This window comes from Dromiciops gliroides, chromosome 5 (assembly GCF_019393635.1).
Source record: "Dromiciops gliroides isolate mDroGli1 chromosome 5, mDroGli1.pri, whole genome shotgun sequence".
In the NCBI taxonomy this organism is placed as follows: Eukaryota; Metazoa; Chordata; class Mammalia; order Microbiotheria; family Microbiotheriidae; genus Dromiciops; species Dromiciops gliroides.
The window spans coordinates 241,505,523-241,522,223 of record NC_057865.1 but is presented as its reverse complement, the minus strand read 5'-3'; the positions used below and the strand labels follow the sequence as shown (position 1 = coordinate 241,522,223).

Here is a 16,701-nt window from a genome sequence, read left to right as displayed (position 1 = left end):
ACTCTATCCACTACTTCACCCAGTAGAAATATTAGTCCAAACAGAATACGGGGTATAGGGAGTTTTTTGGCAGATACAAACCATTATACTCTTTGTTTTGCCAACAAACTACCATAGTTTTGTGATTGCTCAAAACCAAGATGGAGTTACTTACATTCGAAATTGAACTTCATCTCAGTGACTTCCAATAAAAAGAAAATTCTGCAAAACTGTTTAGTATAATGTATTACAAAATTTAAGAGACGTTGACTGTACATGTAACTTTCCATTTTTACATTTGACTTGACTTTTTAAAATAATAGTATATTTCAGCCTTAGCCATAGGTAACCAGTGTTGGCTGTTCTATTGGAATTGAGTTATTTTGAACTTTATTCAATTCAACAAACTAATTTAAGTGCCTACTATGTAAATGTGCCTCAGCCTGGGGATAACAATACAAAAGTGAAAACAAAATGAGAAATAGTCCAGATCTTAAAGATTTTACATTTTATATGGTCATATACATATATGTACATATCGACACTCACATATGCATATGTACATATACACATATAGGTGCGTGCAGATATGTATATGTGTGTATACATGCATGCATGCATATACCATATACACAAATGAGGGTCCAGGGTAATCAGGCCCCCTCCCCATTTGCTTTGTCAGTCAATGAGCCTTTATTAAGTGCCTGCTATGTGTTAGGACTGTGCTAAGAGGTACAAGAGGCAAAAAGATAGTCCTTGTTCTCAAGGAGCTCACAATCTAACAGGCCAGAACAACCCCAAGGAACCTGAATGAGAATGGATGTTGGGAGAAGAATGTGTGGAATTCAGCTGAGCTCCCTAGGCCAATTCTAGTGCACGTAGCTGAGCACTGAAGCACTTAAGCTTATCAGCATCTTATTGGCTTCTTCTTTTTTTTTTTTTTTTTTGTCGGGCAATGGGGTTTAAGTGACTTGCCCAGGGTCACACAGCTCATCTTATTGGCTTTCTTAATCTTTTTTTTTTTTTGGTGGGGCAATGAGGGTTAAGTGACTTGCCCAGGGCCACACAGCTAGTAATTGTCAAGTGTCTGAGGCCGGATTTGAACTCAGGTCCTCCTGAATCCAGGGCTGGTGCTTTATCTGCTATGCCACCTAGCTGCCCCGGCTTCTTAATCTTGACAATATCAATGGATATCTGTATCAAAGGGGATTGGACCACTGAGTCAATAAGAATGGCCTACTCAGTAGGAAGGATCATTCAATAAAAATGGCCTTCAAAGAAGTGATTCCATTTTCTTTTCCCATCTGCCTACCTTGTTGGGACTCTGAGGAAATGTCTTAGATTTCTCACGAGCAGGGTAGGGATCCCCTTTGCCCCCAACGGTATAACTCCTTTGCACATAACAGTGAGCACAGGCATTCCTGGGTGGATTGGAACCTGGACTTAGGACCACTGACTGCTTCATCTGTTTCTTTCCCTGGAAAGACTAGATGGCAATCCTGAACCAGACATTTCCAGCCTTGGAGGTACCCTCATGAATTTAAGAGTTTGAGTGTTCCTGGGCTTCTCGGCAGGATGTTTTGTTTTGTTTGTACAGTTAAACCCTTTTCAGAAAAGATGAACACTAACAGGAAGATGAACCGAATTCATGTACAGACTGACCAAAAGATAGCCCTTGAAGCAATTGGTCAAAAAGTGCAGAGCTGGGGGCAGCTGGGTGGCGCAGTGGATAAAGCACCAGCCCTGAATTCAGAAGGGCCTGAGTTCAAATCCGGCCTCAGACACTTGACACTTATAGCTGTATGACCCTGGGCAAGTCATTTAACCCTCACTGCTCTGCAAAAAAAAAAAAAAGTGCAGAGCTAACATGATGGGGAAAAGGCTATTTGAGGGGGTCTCACTAAACATTCTGGATTTAAGTGTTTTTAGGTATCAACTTCCTGGAACTGTATAGCAAGATCTATAGATTACTGTATCATATATTAAGTAAATGCACAATGTTTTAAGTGTAATGATTATTACCCTGCCCCCCCTCCCCCCTGCCAGAAGGAAAGTGTGTCACATTCTACCCCTCATCCAGTGTTTTCTGGTACCCATAAAGGGACTAGGTTTTCTAGCACTGGCTCCAAACCCAACCAATTGTTGCCCCAATTGTAGAGGGTCCCTGGATCTCACACTTCTATTTAATCATTTAACATTCAGATTAACCTTTTGTTTTTTTTGGTGAGGCAATTGGGGTTAAGTGACTTGGCCAGGGTCACACAGCTAGTAAGTGTCAAGTGTCTGAGGCCAAATTTGAACTCAAGTCCTCCTGAATCCAAGGCCGGTGCTCTATCTACTGTGCCACCTAGCTGCCCCTAAAAAGGAATATTTACTTCAAAGATGTAAGAACAAATATACAAACTTACTCACCAATACATCTGGGGGTATGTTTTAATTTCCCCTATACCACCTCATACTCTAGGGAGGGTAAAAGGATTAGGTCCACAGCTTAGATCAGTTATAGCAGTCCTAAATTCGAACTCCAAAACCCAACCTGCGCTGGAACCTCTACCATCTTATTTTTTCAGGCCTTCCCTGGTGGGCTGGCTGGTTGCAATATCTAGCCTGGAATCCAGGCTCCAAGGTCATGGTACCTCAATTCTAGATTCATTGGCATTTCCCTCCCAATAGATTGTGAGCTCTTTGAGGGCAGGAGCCGACTTTTGCCTTTTTTTTAATGTCCAGAGATTCGCATGGCCCATAATGAATGTTTATTAATTCCAACCCATGCCTAGAACTGAAATTTCAGACAAAGGAAATACCAAAACGAAAAATTCCCAACCAAACTCCATTTCTCAGGGCTATGGGATGAGTGCAGAAAAGGGTAGCCCTTGCTCCTTCAACTCTTGCTCATTTCATTTTGCTCCCCGTTGTGGGTGAACTCAGATCTTCACCCTTTCTGTGGACCTGGGTTGAAAAATAAAATGGAAAAAAAAAAAGATTGCTCCAATCTCCTGGTTTTGAAGACAGAGCCTGTAAGTCATTGAAAGGAGGCTACTCCCATCTATGTGGTAGGGTAATGAAGAATGTCTTCTCCTCCTAGCAGGTCCCTAGAGCTTAGGTAACATGAGCATGCTCCAAAACCTGTTACATAAGCATTTCTTTTGCAGTAGAGAAAATAAATAGCTGATGTAAATAGAATGTGAATTCCTGAAAGTAGGGACTGGATAAAGCACTGGCCCTTGATTCAGGAGGTTCTGAGTTCAAATCTGGCCTCAGACACTTGACACATACTAGCTGTGTGACCCTGGGCAAGTCACTTAACCCCAATTGCCTCACTTAAAAAAAAAAAAGAGGGGCAATGGAGATTTTTTTTTCCTCTTCCTTATTTTTTTTAAGTGAGGCAATTGGGGTTAAGTGACTTGCCCAGGGTCACACAGCTAGTAAGTATCAAGTGTCTGAGGCCACATTTGAACCCAGAACCTCCTGAATCAAGGGCCAGTGCTTTATCTACTGCAACACCTAGCTGCCCCTGATTTTTTTTTTTCTAAAACCAGAAAACAAGGTGTAAAGTCAACTTGATGGGACTATAGAACAGCCACATGATGAAAGCAACTGACTTCGAATTCAAGAACATGGATGGATGGATGGATGGATGGATGGATGGATGGATGGATGAAACAAGCCTTTGTTAAGTACTTATTATTAAGCATTATGCTCAATGCTAGGATACAAATAGGGATAGAATTAAAACTTTTTCTGTTTTCTTGACCACCCCTTACTGAACCTTTACTGGAAATGACAGAACAAAAACGACCATCAGAGAGATGACATCCATGGGAAGTAGGTAAGAGAATATCTCCCTGCCCTTAATGAATTCAAATCACCTGGACCAGATGAAGTATTTCTTTGGGTCCTAAAATAACCAGAAGTGAGATTACTGAGACCCTTTTTGGAAATAACTGAAAAAGCATGAAAAACAGAAGTACTACAAGATTAGAGGTTAAATGTCCCCATTTAAAAAAAAAAGGAAACAGTCTATAAACAACAAGACAGCGAACTTGACTGTGAGTCCTTGAAAAATTCTAGAATAGATCATTAAAGAGATGGTTGCTGAATATCCAAGAAGAAAGTCATCATTTAGGCAGAGAACTAACATGGTTTCATCAAGAAACTGTTTGTGGGGGCAGCTAGGTGGCGCAGTGGATAAAGCACCGGCCCTGGATTCAGGAAGACCTGAGTTCAAATCCAACCTCAGACATTTGACACTTACTAGGTGACCCTGGGCAAGTCACTTAACCCTCATTGCCAGAGGTGGGGGGAGTTCTTGCCAGACTAACCTCATTTCCTTTTTTTGACAATATTATTAAACTAGTAGATGAAGGGAATGCTTTAACTATCATTTAACTATATTTTATCAAAGCTTTGAATAAAGTATCTTACCCTAGTGTTTGTGGGGGGAAATAGAGAAAAATGGATTTGGCAATGAGCATTCTGATGCCTGAAACTTGTAGGAAACGAACTTTGCCTTAAAAACTCCTAAAATATGAGTTTGAAGAAAGTTTAACAAATGGATTTGGGTGGTTTTGGAAAGAATAAAAAAACTCATAAAAAAACAAAGCACCTTGAAAACAAGATGCCTGCTTTTTTATGTGAACAATTTGAAGGTTTTTTTTTTTTTTTTTTTTTTTAGTGAGGCAGTTGGGGTTAAGTGACTTGCCCAGGGTCACACAGCTAGTAAGTGTTAAGTGTCTGAAGCCGGATTTGAACTCAGGTCCTCCTGACTCCAGGGCCGGTGCTCTATCCACTGCGCCACCTAGCTGCCCCAGTTTGAAGGTTTAAAGGGGCAGAAAAAGAATTTATTAAAACTGGAAAAAAATGTGAGTACAAAAACCATAGTTTCAAGGGCAAAAATGAGGTTGAGGGAGAACTTTATTGGGAACTCAGAGCTGCAGGGGATGATAGTCCCTCAGTTCTTTTGCCTATAACTGTTTTAAGGCCATCTCCAGTCATCTTGATGTATATCTTGCCACTGGACCTAGGGAAGAGAGAATGAAGTTGGTGAATTTGCACAGTCCTGCTTCACTTAAATCCAATTCACTGCAAGTCATGACATCACTTCCCCCATGTCATAGTCCTCTTTGAGAATGATGGACAAACAACAACTATTTTAAGGACAAAGAAAGCAAAATAGAGAGGGAGAATCATGTGTTAGTATTTGATGAGCAAGGTATAAAGAATAAAGATAAAAAAGACTGTCAATTTTTGAGTGACTTTGCTAAGTTGTTATCTTTTAAGTAAAAGGTGGGATACAGAACCAGTAGGCTCTGATTTAGGCCATTTAAAGATATAGGAGAGGGCAGCTAGGTGGCGCAGTGGATAAAGCACCAGTCCTGGATTCAGGAGTACCTGAGTTCAAATCCAGCCTCAGACACTTGACACTTACTAGCTGTGTGACCCTGGGCAAGTCACTTAACCCCCATTCACCCACCAAAAAAAAAAAAGAAAGACATGGGGAGAATCAGAGATAGAAAACTAAGGCTGAATTTGAAGACTAAAGAACCTTAGCAAAACATTTAGCAGGGAATGAAGAGTAGCTCTGTGGGAGCTGTTTGAAGAGTCCAGCACCAGGAGCAGTCAGCTTCAGCAGCATGATTCCTGATTAATTGGAAAAAGGTTTGACCTCACTGGACCAGAGCTCAGTTAGAGAAGTGACACTTCCCCAAAGCGGCTGTTCCTCTTTGCTACACTCCTCTTTCCACCCTCACCCAACAGTAAGTAGAAGGGAAAGACAAGTACTATGACTATTTTGCCATGTCAGAAGAACTGGTTAGGTTGATTTGCCTTGCCTTGAGAGCCAAGACGAGTTGTTTGCCATGAGCTCTGTTCTAACTGGTCAATGTGGCATGCTGGTGTTAGGGCTAAAATTCTAGCTATACTATCTAAAATCTAACGAGTGGTCACCAGTAAGAGTATTTAAATGTTTAAGTATTTATTAAAGGGCATTGGGATCAGAGAGAAAGGTAAAAATCTAACTATTTCTAAGAGACCCTATCATCTGACCCACCATGGTGAGGTCAGGAACCAAAAAGAGACACAACCCCTTCACCCATGTCCACTTCCTACTTCGTGTCCTCCTCCCAGAAATGGGAGGCTCAAGTTGATTGGCTGGTAGCCTTGATAGACAGTACCCACAAGCAAACGTCACTTCCTGATGCTAAGGACCTTGACCACATGGCTTGCCCCTCAGAGGCCTTCTCCTCATGGTGGAGCTTTGCTACAGTAAGTCTCCAGCAGGTGGCATCATTCCAATCATTACACTGGTAAGTATACTGGTAAGAACAGGCTGGATTTGGTACTGGTTAAGAAATAGAGAGGCATATCAGAGGATAAGATTAACCCACAATGCACAGGTAAATGAAGGCAGAAGCCTAGTGTTTGATATGCATAATTTGTTTAACTATTCCTCCATTGATAGGTATCTCCTTAGTTTCCAATTCTTTGCCATGGAAGGAGGGGGAAAAACAACTAGCATTCGTATGGCTCTTTAAGGTTTACAAAGTACCTTACAAATATTTCATTGTATCCTCATAACAACTCTAGAAGGTAGATGCTGTTATTACTCCCATTTTGCTATAAGAAATGGAAAAACCAGGGAAAACTCATATGAAGTGACTGATGCAGAATGAAGTGAACAGAACTAGGACAATTTATACAAATAACAAAAACATTGTAAGCATGACTTTAAAAGATTTTACAATGACAGTCAATGCAATGACCAACCACAATTCCACAGGGCCAATAATGAAGCATGCTACCCACCTCCTGATAAGAGGAGATGGATTCAGGGTACAGCATGAGCTAACTCATTTTTTTGGACAAGGCCATTGTGGGAATTTGTTGATTGTGCTTATTTGTTACAGGAGTTTTTGTTTTTTTTCTGAACCCTCCCTCCTCCATGGGGGGAGGGGAAAGTGGTGAGATGAGAGACACTTTTTTTTTTTAAAGGGCTCACCATACTGGTTCATAGTGCCCAACTTCCTAAGCTTTGCAGTTTTCTGACTTAAAGGGAACTGTCATCCAAATTAAAAGGTTACCCTTTTTTCTTTCTTTCTTTTTTTTTTTTGGTGAGGCAACTGGGGTTAAGTGACTTGCCCAGGGTCACACAGCTAGTAAGTGTTAAGTGTCTGAGGCTGGATTTGAACTCAGGTCCTCCTGACTCCAGGGCCGGTGCTCTATCCACTGCGCCACCTAGCTGCCCCTACCCTTTTTCAAAGTCCATTAAAAGGGCCTGTAAGTTGAAAGAACGTGTAAATGTCTGTTGGTTTGCCCAGCCACAGAGCAGTGAAGCTCGAGAATGGCTTCATGTGGTACAGACGTTTCTGAATGGTGCAATGACATCAAAGCCTTTGGGCCAGAGTTGGGAGTTATCCCAAGAACCTGAGTTTTTCTCTCTTATGTCTCCTGAAGTTCAGACTCCTTAAAAATTCTTTGTTATAAGGGATAGCATTCTGGGAAGGGAATGAGGAATAAAGGGGAAAATTAGGATGTCAAACAAAGGATATCAATACAATTTATATTTTTAAAAAGTTCAAACTCTTAATCTTAGTATTCAAGGTTCTCCATAGTATAGAATATGAACCTTTCCAATCTTATCCTACCACCCTCTACATAGCTTCCAGTTGAGCTTCAGTCCTGGCATTCTTCTCCCATGCCACCTGCTATTCCTTTTGCCTCCCCAAACTCCACTAGTCTGATGAACTTCTACCAGTTCTTTAGAGCCCAACTCAAATGTCAACTCTTTTTGGAAATATTCCCTGATCTGTACCCCTTCTCCCAACAAAAATCTCCCCCCACTTGGATCTTGACATACCACTCTTCTTGCATGTACATAAAACTCAAAATTTATTTCCTTATCATTATATTACTATATTATTGTTTTATTACATGAGTATATTATTGTTTTGTATTGTAATAACCGGTCTTACCTTCCTATTAGGTTATATGGACTTGGACAAGTCATTTCCCCTCCTGAGCCTTTCTTTTCTTACCTGTAAAATTAGGACTAAATTATCTTGAAGATCACTCCTATGACTATAAATCCTATGATCATATAAGCTCCTAAACCAACTTAAAGAGTATTCAACCAATGAGCAAGAATTTCTATTAGATTTATACAATCTCGAGATTAAGAAGGAACCTTTCTGTGTTTGTCTCATCTCTTTACTAAATGTTTACACTCCCAGAAGACAAACACTGCTTCTTATTTAAACTTTGCATTACTCTCTACCTGCCTATCACACCCAAGTTGCTAGGACAGTGCTCTGTAAACAACAGGTGCTTAGAAAGATTTTTTGGAATGTCTAGGGACTATCTAAATTTACTGCACCTCAGAACACGTACATATCTCTCTTTTAAGACTCATTCTTTGTTCCATTTCATCTGTTCCTGTAAGTTTACAGAGCATGGGAAGGGAATTCTAAGTTTGTGCTTTATGCTTTTTATTGTCCTTTTAAAAAATGTTGATGGAATACAAGTAAAAGCATGTGTGAGCTCCCTCAAGGGTAGAGACTATCTTTGTTATCATCCATAGTCCCCAGCACAAAAGTTTCTACACAGAAGATAATAAATTGTGCCAAATAAATGAGTATGTTGCAAAATTGCAACTCTACGAGGAGATCTAGCCAAATAACTTTTGTCACATAGTTCAGTGACTAGGCAAATGACTAGGCAGATGACATCTTGAACAAGTTAATTTTCCTTTGTATCAAATTCCTGATTCCTAAAAATAATGCTGTTGGCAAGGATCTTTTTGTTTGTTTGTTTGTTTTTGTTTTGTTTTTTGGTGAGGCAATTGGGGTTAAGTGACTTGCCCAGGGTCACACAGCTAGTAAGTGTTAAATGTCTGAGGCCGGATTTGAACTCAGGTCCTCCTGACTCCAGGGCTGGTGCTCTATCCATTGTGCCACCTAGCTGCCCCTGTTGGCAAGGTTTTTAAAAAATGACCCTACCTTACCATAACATCATTCTCACCCTTCATCATCATCACCACCACATCATCATCGTCGTCTTTGTCATCATAATGACTGCACTGTGCTTTACAAATATCTCATTTGATCCTTACAACTCTGAGAAGTAGGTGCTATTATTATATTTGTTTTACAGTTGAGGAAACTAAGGTAGACAGACTTTAAATAATTTGCCCAGGGTCACACAGATAATGTCTGAGGCTAAATTTGAACTCAGGTCTTCCTGGCTCAAAATCCAGAAGATGTTAGACTATACCACCTGTAATGTTATTACCCTGAAGTACAGTTTGAAAATTTATATGGTATGTGTTTGTATATTCTTGCTTGCACACACACACATGGAACTGAGGAATAAAATCTTTACAGTTTCTGAACACTACTGAGAAATCCAAATATAATAAAACCTCAATAAATTAGAATCCTAAATCAGTAGAGCTAGAACAGTTCAATTAATCAAAATGTCACTATAAAGCACTCTATATTTAGGAGGGAGGGAGAAGGGAAGTTATTTTAAATATAAACTCTTATCAGGCTCTATTTGTTGTTGTTGTTGTTTTTGGTGAGGCAATTGGGGTTAAGTGACTTGTCCAGGGTCACACAGCTAGTAAGTGTCAAGTATCTGAGTCTGGATTTGAACTCAGGTCCTCCTGAATCCAGGGCCAGTGCTCTATCCACTGTGTCACCTGGCTGCCCCTCCTATTTGATTTTAAAATGATTTAGAAACCTAGAGCTTCCAGGGGATGCTCTAGGGTTATTATTTATTCAGACCAGTCACCCACATTATCTACAGGGCTGTACAATTAGAATTCATGTTCAGAATGACAACCCTGAAGCAATGCAAGACATTTAATCATCAAAGATTAAACTGTGTTTGGTATACTTTATTTAATAAACCACAAAGCTGAATACATTATAGGAAGGCTTGACAATAGGTTTAAATGTTTGCTGTTTAAATTTTAGTCTAATCATACATTGCATTTCTTAAACACTCCTGGTAACTGAGGTTTTTACTACTGAGGGATTGTGACATGCACAAAAGAGAGATAAAAACATGAAAAAACTTGAGTTTGAAAGGTTTGTACTGCACCTTTTATGCAAAGCATGGAGTCTCTCAAGACAGTTATCATGCCAAATGGGAGATGTCTTCAAAAAAGGAAGTAAATGTCAACATAGCCATGTCTACATCCCCCAAAAAGCCACACGCTGCTATAATAGAAACTCAATATTTTATTGCCATGCTACAAAATATGAGGTTGGCACTGATGGGGGGATGATGGGAAATGAGGGCTTAAAGAGAAGGGCACACAATGATGTCAACGTCACATGGCACAAGGTTTTTTAACATTTTGGTAAGTTATTATCAATACGAAAAGAAAAAGCAAACCCAAATTTAAAATGGCGATAAGAAACAGCATCAAAAATACACAATTTCTGCATAGTACAGTATCACTTTTGTCTTTTATTAGAGAAACATGGAATGTTTATAAAAGAAATTAACCAAAAGGGAGGGGCAAAATTCATATTTCATATACAATTTGGCAATGGTAGTCCCACTGTTTAGACAACTTTTTATAAAAGAAAAAATTAAAAATCTAGTAAGCTACCTTTATACAAAGTTGCTATATTTATGCCTTTAAGTAGGAAAAACTTAACATTTTATAATGTGAATTAGGACATAATAATCTTACAATATTATACACTGTAATGAAATAAAAACATAATAATACAAATTTGGCCTTTATAAAAATGTATATTTTGCATTTAATAATGCAACTGTGGCACACTGGTGACTACTGTACTATTAATACCAGTCAGTTTCCATGCTATAATGGTATCCAATTGTACTGCAACTGCAACTCTATAGTGTAGTTAAAGATGCAGAAAAACTAGCCCTAACGATGCTACAACAGAATGAAGTGTTATATGACTGGGTGATGGAAACAGGAAGAGAGAGGGAAAGGGGAAAAGGAAGGTAAATGGAGTGAAAGGAGGACTGGAAGGAGGAAAGGTAGGCCAGGGCTGGTCTGGGCACAGCATCTTGTGGTACGTGGTGTAAGACTTATTTTCAAGTCAAAAGTGTTTTCTATACATTCAGTAATTCAGTACCAATGCCTATATTCAACATTTGGCAAAGTTCAGGGAAAACATTATTTAGTACCATATACCTCACACATCAGAATTGTAAATGTGATGGTAAGACACCTGTTACTTACCCATGAGTTCTCTGATGGAGGCATAATCTGTGGACACTTACTCCACACTGCACAAATTACAGGGGCATTATTGGTTAGATAGCCTGGGGGAGGGGATGACAATTGTTAGCTTGGTATAAAAAAACAGGTTTACTTTCAGGCAAAAACACAGTGTTGTGTGGCTGGGAAGCTGAAAACATAAGGCCCCTTTCCCGATTTTGTAAAACATTATTGAGGTACTTTTTTTTTTTTTTAAATATGATGTGCCACAGATTTTCTGGAAAAAAAATACAGCCGTGTCTCATTCCATCTAACATTTAACTGTGAGATCAATGGTAATTAACATTTATAAACACACAAACTTATTGGCAAATTTTCATAAGACCCAAGCCTGATATCTGCAGTCTATTTTAGATCAGCTGGAAAGTGAAAATCTTTTTTTTTTTTTTTTGCTGAGTCTTCAAGGGTAAAGTGCATATCTCATCACTCCACAAGCAGCAGTAAAATGAAAGAACCACTTGACTGTCTTCCTGGTGGGAGGGAAGGCACCACATTTTAATTCTTACATGAAAAGAGAATCAAGAAAGAAATCATGCCAAGGAAAAATAGCTATATCTCCTTCCATCTGGGAAAATGCAGATGGAGAATAAGTGTGTAGAGGGAGAGTCTGTTGGGAATAAATTATATGTTAACAAAAGTATCTCATAAAAACATACACCTGGTAAGTCAGATATACATTCCTAGGGTGCAGCTTAAGTCTTATTGCAAAATCTCATGGGGAATGTATTGATTAAATAGGAAATAAGATGAAATTCAGCAAGTAACACCAGCTGGAAACATCTAATACTTATTTGATAGTCAAAGTCCAATACTTTGTATGTATTGCTATGCTAGTGTAGAAGAACAGCAAAACTGTTAGATTGGCATGTTTTTAAAAAAAGCAAGTTGGGAACGGGGGACGGAAGGGGTACAAAGGGAGAAAAAGAAAGAAGGGTTTCGACCTCAAAGAATAGACAGATATTAGCCCTTTCACGTGGAGGGGAATATTCTAGCAGTCTTTGCTGTTATTTCTCAAATGAAGAGCATGTATATTAGTGTTGTGATTCTTATTCCATGCTATAAAAAACATCACACAAATTTGGCACAATTAGAGAAATCAAGAATGGAACAGTGTAAGATATTGCAAAAGGGAACTACATCAGAGAAACTGCCCACCCGGCACCACGACTCTAAGCGAGCATTTTAGTCTCTCCCTTTTTACAAGCACCAAGTTCACAGAATACAAAAATCCTGCTGGGCAAACAAAGGGCCCTGATGCACAAGGCTGACATCTTACCTTGTTTAATGACACCTCTCTACTGCAATGCAAATACAAGAACTGCCTTTACAAAGAGGGTCACCAATGAATAGACTGGCTAGTGCAATGAAATGATTACCAGCTTAATTAGCGCTATCATTGAAGCCTCCATCTGGAGAGCTAGCCTCAAATGCAAAGTCTACAAATCTAGGAATATAAGTAAGACTGTTTGTTAGGCGACCCAACCCTTTGGTCTACTTCCCCTTCCATTCTCAAGAATCACGGAATCTGGAGGATTAGTTTCAACAAACATCCATTCCTCTAAATCCTAGGGTATGACATGATCTCTTTGTTCCAGATCTTCCACTGCCCCTGCAAGGCTGATATAACAGTATATTGACATTCTGCCCAAATCAAGGTGAAAGCTAAATTCTAGCCATGTTTGAAAGGATAAGCACAGCTGATGAACATTATTACAGTGGGTGGAGTACAACTGCAGCCAGGCTTTACAGAACTGAGAAAATAACTGCTAAAGTGCAGAGGAGTGTGTCCATTGATAAATCTACAGTACCTCTGGGGAACTTTTTTTTTTTTAAAGTTAGTGTCTAACTTCTTTCATTTGCAACCAAAGAGTTCATCTATGGACACATGAATGAAAATTTAAAATCAAGTGGATGTCTCTATCAGACTTGAAAAGTAAACAGCATATCAATAAATACTGGAAAAAGGGCAACCCTGTTAAAATCTAACAGTAAGTTCCAAATGAACCTTCAAAACCATAATTTGACAAAACATAGACTAAATAAGACTGAACAGATAAACAACAAAACTATATACAAATTCAACCATCTTAAACCTAAAGACATCATTTAACAAAACAGACGTCCTGAACACCAAAGGTAAAAAGAAAAGTGGAAACTTAATGGCACAAATATAAATGCCTCCAGAAAACAAGGCTGAGATTAATGCTCTATTGGAGAATGTGTTTGACGATCAAGAACTGCAGCGCTTTTCTGGTAGTATTGGCCTGAGATTGATTCTAAATTCCCAAGGTGCTTCTGATCAAGGGAACCTTGACATGCCCTTAAAATGAAAGCATGAGGCAAGGAGAAGGGAACATTCCCCATCCTACCCATTTAACACATCCCAGAAGAACGCCATACTCATGGATGTGTCATTCTTTCTAATACAAAGTTTTAGGAAAAGGATTTGACTGGTACATAAGGAGGGATGGCATACCTTATAGATGGATTCCTTTTATGTACAATGCATTTGGCTCAAGTCAAAAAGCCTTTAATTAATGAAATGATGAATGACTCATGCTGGAGGCCGCCTCGCTTGAAAAGTGAATCTACAGATATTTACTTTCAAAGACTAGATTTATCTGCTAGTAATGCACACATCAAGAGGTTTTATAAAATGTTATGAATGTCAACCATGATTAGACATAAATGATAGGCACGAGTCCAGAATATCGAAAAACTCAAAACTGGGATGTCACTCACTTCCACTCTCAATTAAATAGGCACTGTGAAAATGGCGATGTTGCTATACAGTAACAACTATTATAGAATGTAATTAGTGTTCTTTAATGAGTACCTGCTCTACATTAATTCCCTTTAGTTAAACAAGCACATGAAGTATTCAGAAAAAAATGCTATCAGTCTATAAAAGGTGTTAGTGTTTAGAAATGAAAATGAAGCACTTGCATCTTCATTTTTAAAAACTTCACAAAGGTGCAAACGATGGATGAAGTGTTTCCAAGGCTCACATAGGCAGGTCAGTACTATTGTGTCTAGTCTTCCTAGACGTACCATCGTCTCGTGGCAGTGCTTTCTGCAAGCTTGACATAGCAGCCGTTCTTTCAATGTCTATCACAGCATACAGCTCTGTGCGCCTGGTGGGAGTTTGTGGAAGTGGAGTGGTGGGAGTTTTGGGAGTCTGAGGGTTGTCAGAGTCACTACCACCTTCCAAATCAACCTGTATGTAATTGAGTTGCCTGTGTTCTAAACTCGGACGCCTGATGTCAAAATTAAAGACTGTAGGTGTACAGTCCCGGCGCCTTGTTAATTCTACTTTGTGAGCACTTGCTGGCACTGTTACATTCTCTGTATTCACATAGTTATGCATTGGATCCAGGTTACTGTGATAGCCATTGAGAGATGGGGTCTTTGGTCCTAAACTGTCATCTTCATCTCGACTTTGCTTGTGGGCTTCCCAAACAGGAGGCAAAGATGGTAAGTTTTCATAGTTTAATAATGCAGTTCTCCTCTGAGCCGAGTTGTTGATATTCTGGGTATCTGAGGTACTGGTGGATGTCAGACGAACTCTCCTGACCCCTGAGGCACTAGGAATGGATAGCCCATTTATATTTTCGTACACCAGTTTGTTACCCGAGGGTGCATCTTTTCGTTCATCACTGTCATATCCAGTGTCCCATTCAGTGTTATTGGTACCACTACCACTAACTTGTTCTTTTCCAAGTTGTTCCAGTTTTTCTCTTTCCATTAACTGCCTTTGAACAGGGGTTGGTCCTAAAACAAATTTGACTCCTTCAGGCTCAAGAAGAATCTGAGGATCTCTGTCCTCAATATCACTCTGCTCTTCTTTCGCTTTGTTACTTTCAACATTAGAAAGCCTTGTCTCTAAAGGTATGTGTACACTTGATCTGTTTTTCCTCTCTTCCTGTACACCTGTAGTGTTGACGTACGTATGTACCTAAAAGAAAACGAATAGTTTTAAATCCTCAGCCCCAAACAACAAAAAAGTACGCTTTCTGATACATGAATTGTTCATTTTATTGTACGTTCTCAACATCCTTCCCTTCCACACACTTATTCCAAAACTTCAATGTTTCTAAAAGAAAGAGAAATTTACCCCTTCTCACGTCTTAAGCATGTTTCCTGAACTGCTTTGTAAAGTTCTACCTAAAAGTGAAATCCATGTCTCCTGCCAGTCTTAGAACTAACTATAAACAATCCTACCACTAAGCCTAACATTTCACATAAGGTTAGTAGAGGAAAAAAAGAGCAGAAAATAACTAGTAAGGGCGCCCTCAACAAATATGAGATTACCAGCTGGGCCATTCTAGCTTCTAGTTAAGAAAGGCTATACATTTGCTCCTACAATCACCTCCCTCTTTCCTCCTTCAAAACTGAGTAAAACTCCAGTACCAAGCATGCTGTCTTTATTTGCTAGTCTTGTTTTCTTTCCTCTTCACTACTTCCCCAAATACCTGAGACCTTCCTATCGCTCTGAACACTGCTAAACTTACCTTTGTCACTCTGCAGGTAAAATCCAAATAAAACAAATACTATTAAAAACAAAGACTATTTTCTAAAAATGAAGATTATTTTAGGCACAAGATGGATTGTGATCCCATCTTTAGCTTTTATGTTTATAGCATTTAACCACTGGTATATCTATGGTAAAAAGATATAACTACCATATTTCAGTCACACACACACATACATATATATAATATACACACATACATATGTATATAGTTTTATTTCTTTATCAAGAAAGAACAAAATAATGAATCTTTTACTTCAACATTTAATTCAATTTATTTAGCACAATTTACTTCAATAACCAAAATGATTGACTTGTGGGCTTAAGCTAAAAGTTTATGTAGTAAGCACTTATCTGACATTTAGAGAATCACATGTTAGAATAATTGATGTATTATTGGGAATACAGCCAACAATCATTCAACAAATATTTATTAAGCACCTATTACTTGCAAGGTATTACTAGGGATATAAAGATATAAAAAAATGGATTTTATAATCTAATAGAGATAAAAAATGTACATAAATTAGTATAAATATATGATGTACTACAAAAATGTATGTGGATTATTTTCTTGGGGGTTTTTGTTTTTTGGGTTTTTTTGGTGAGGCAATTGGGGTTAAGTGACTTGCCCAGGGTCACATAGCTAGTAAGTGTCAAGTGTCTGAGGCCAGATTTAAACTCAGATCCTCTTGAATCCAGGGCCAGTGCTTTATCCACTGCGCTACCTAGCTGCCCCATATAGATTATTTTCAAAGAATTAAAATATACAAAATTAAAATTATGCCGAACATAATTTCTTCTGCTGGTTTAGATAACTCAGAAAATACTTCAGGATCTTGTGGTGCCTTAGGGTCACACTTAGCATAGTACCTTGCATGCAATATTGGCTTAATTCAGTTAAATATCAATCAATGAACAGGTATCT

General features: G+C 38.8%; 1 protein-coding gene across 3 annotated transcripts in view; it reads right to left on the bottom strand.

The window, feature by feature from the left end:
* Window positions 1-9,870: 9,870 nt before the first annotated feature.
* The window catches only part of FRS2 (fibroblast growth factor receptor substrate 2), a 127,213-nt gene continuing 120,382 nt past the window's right edge, over window positions 9,871-16,701 (bottom strand). For all 3 annotated transcript variants that reach the window (XM_043967314.1, XM_043967312.1, XM_043967313.1), the window contains one exon: window positions 9,871-15,197. In XM_043967314.1, the coding sequence (XP_043823249.1) occupies window positions 14,247-15,197 (951 nt within the window). In that variant the 3' untranslated portion in view covers window positions 9,871-14,246. The remainder of the gene's footprint in view (window positions 15,198-16,701) is intronic.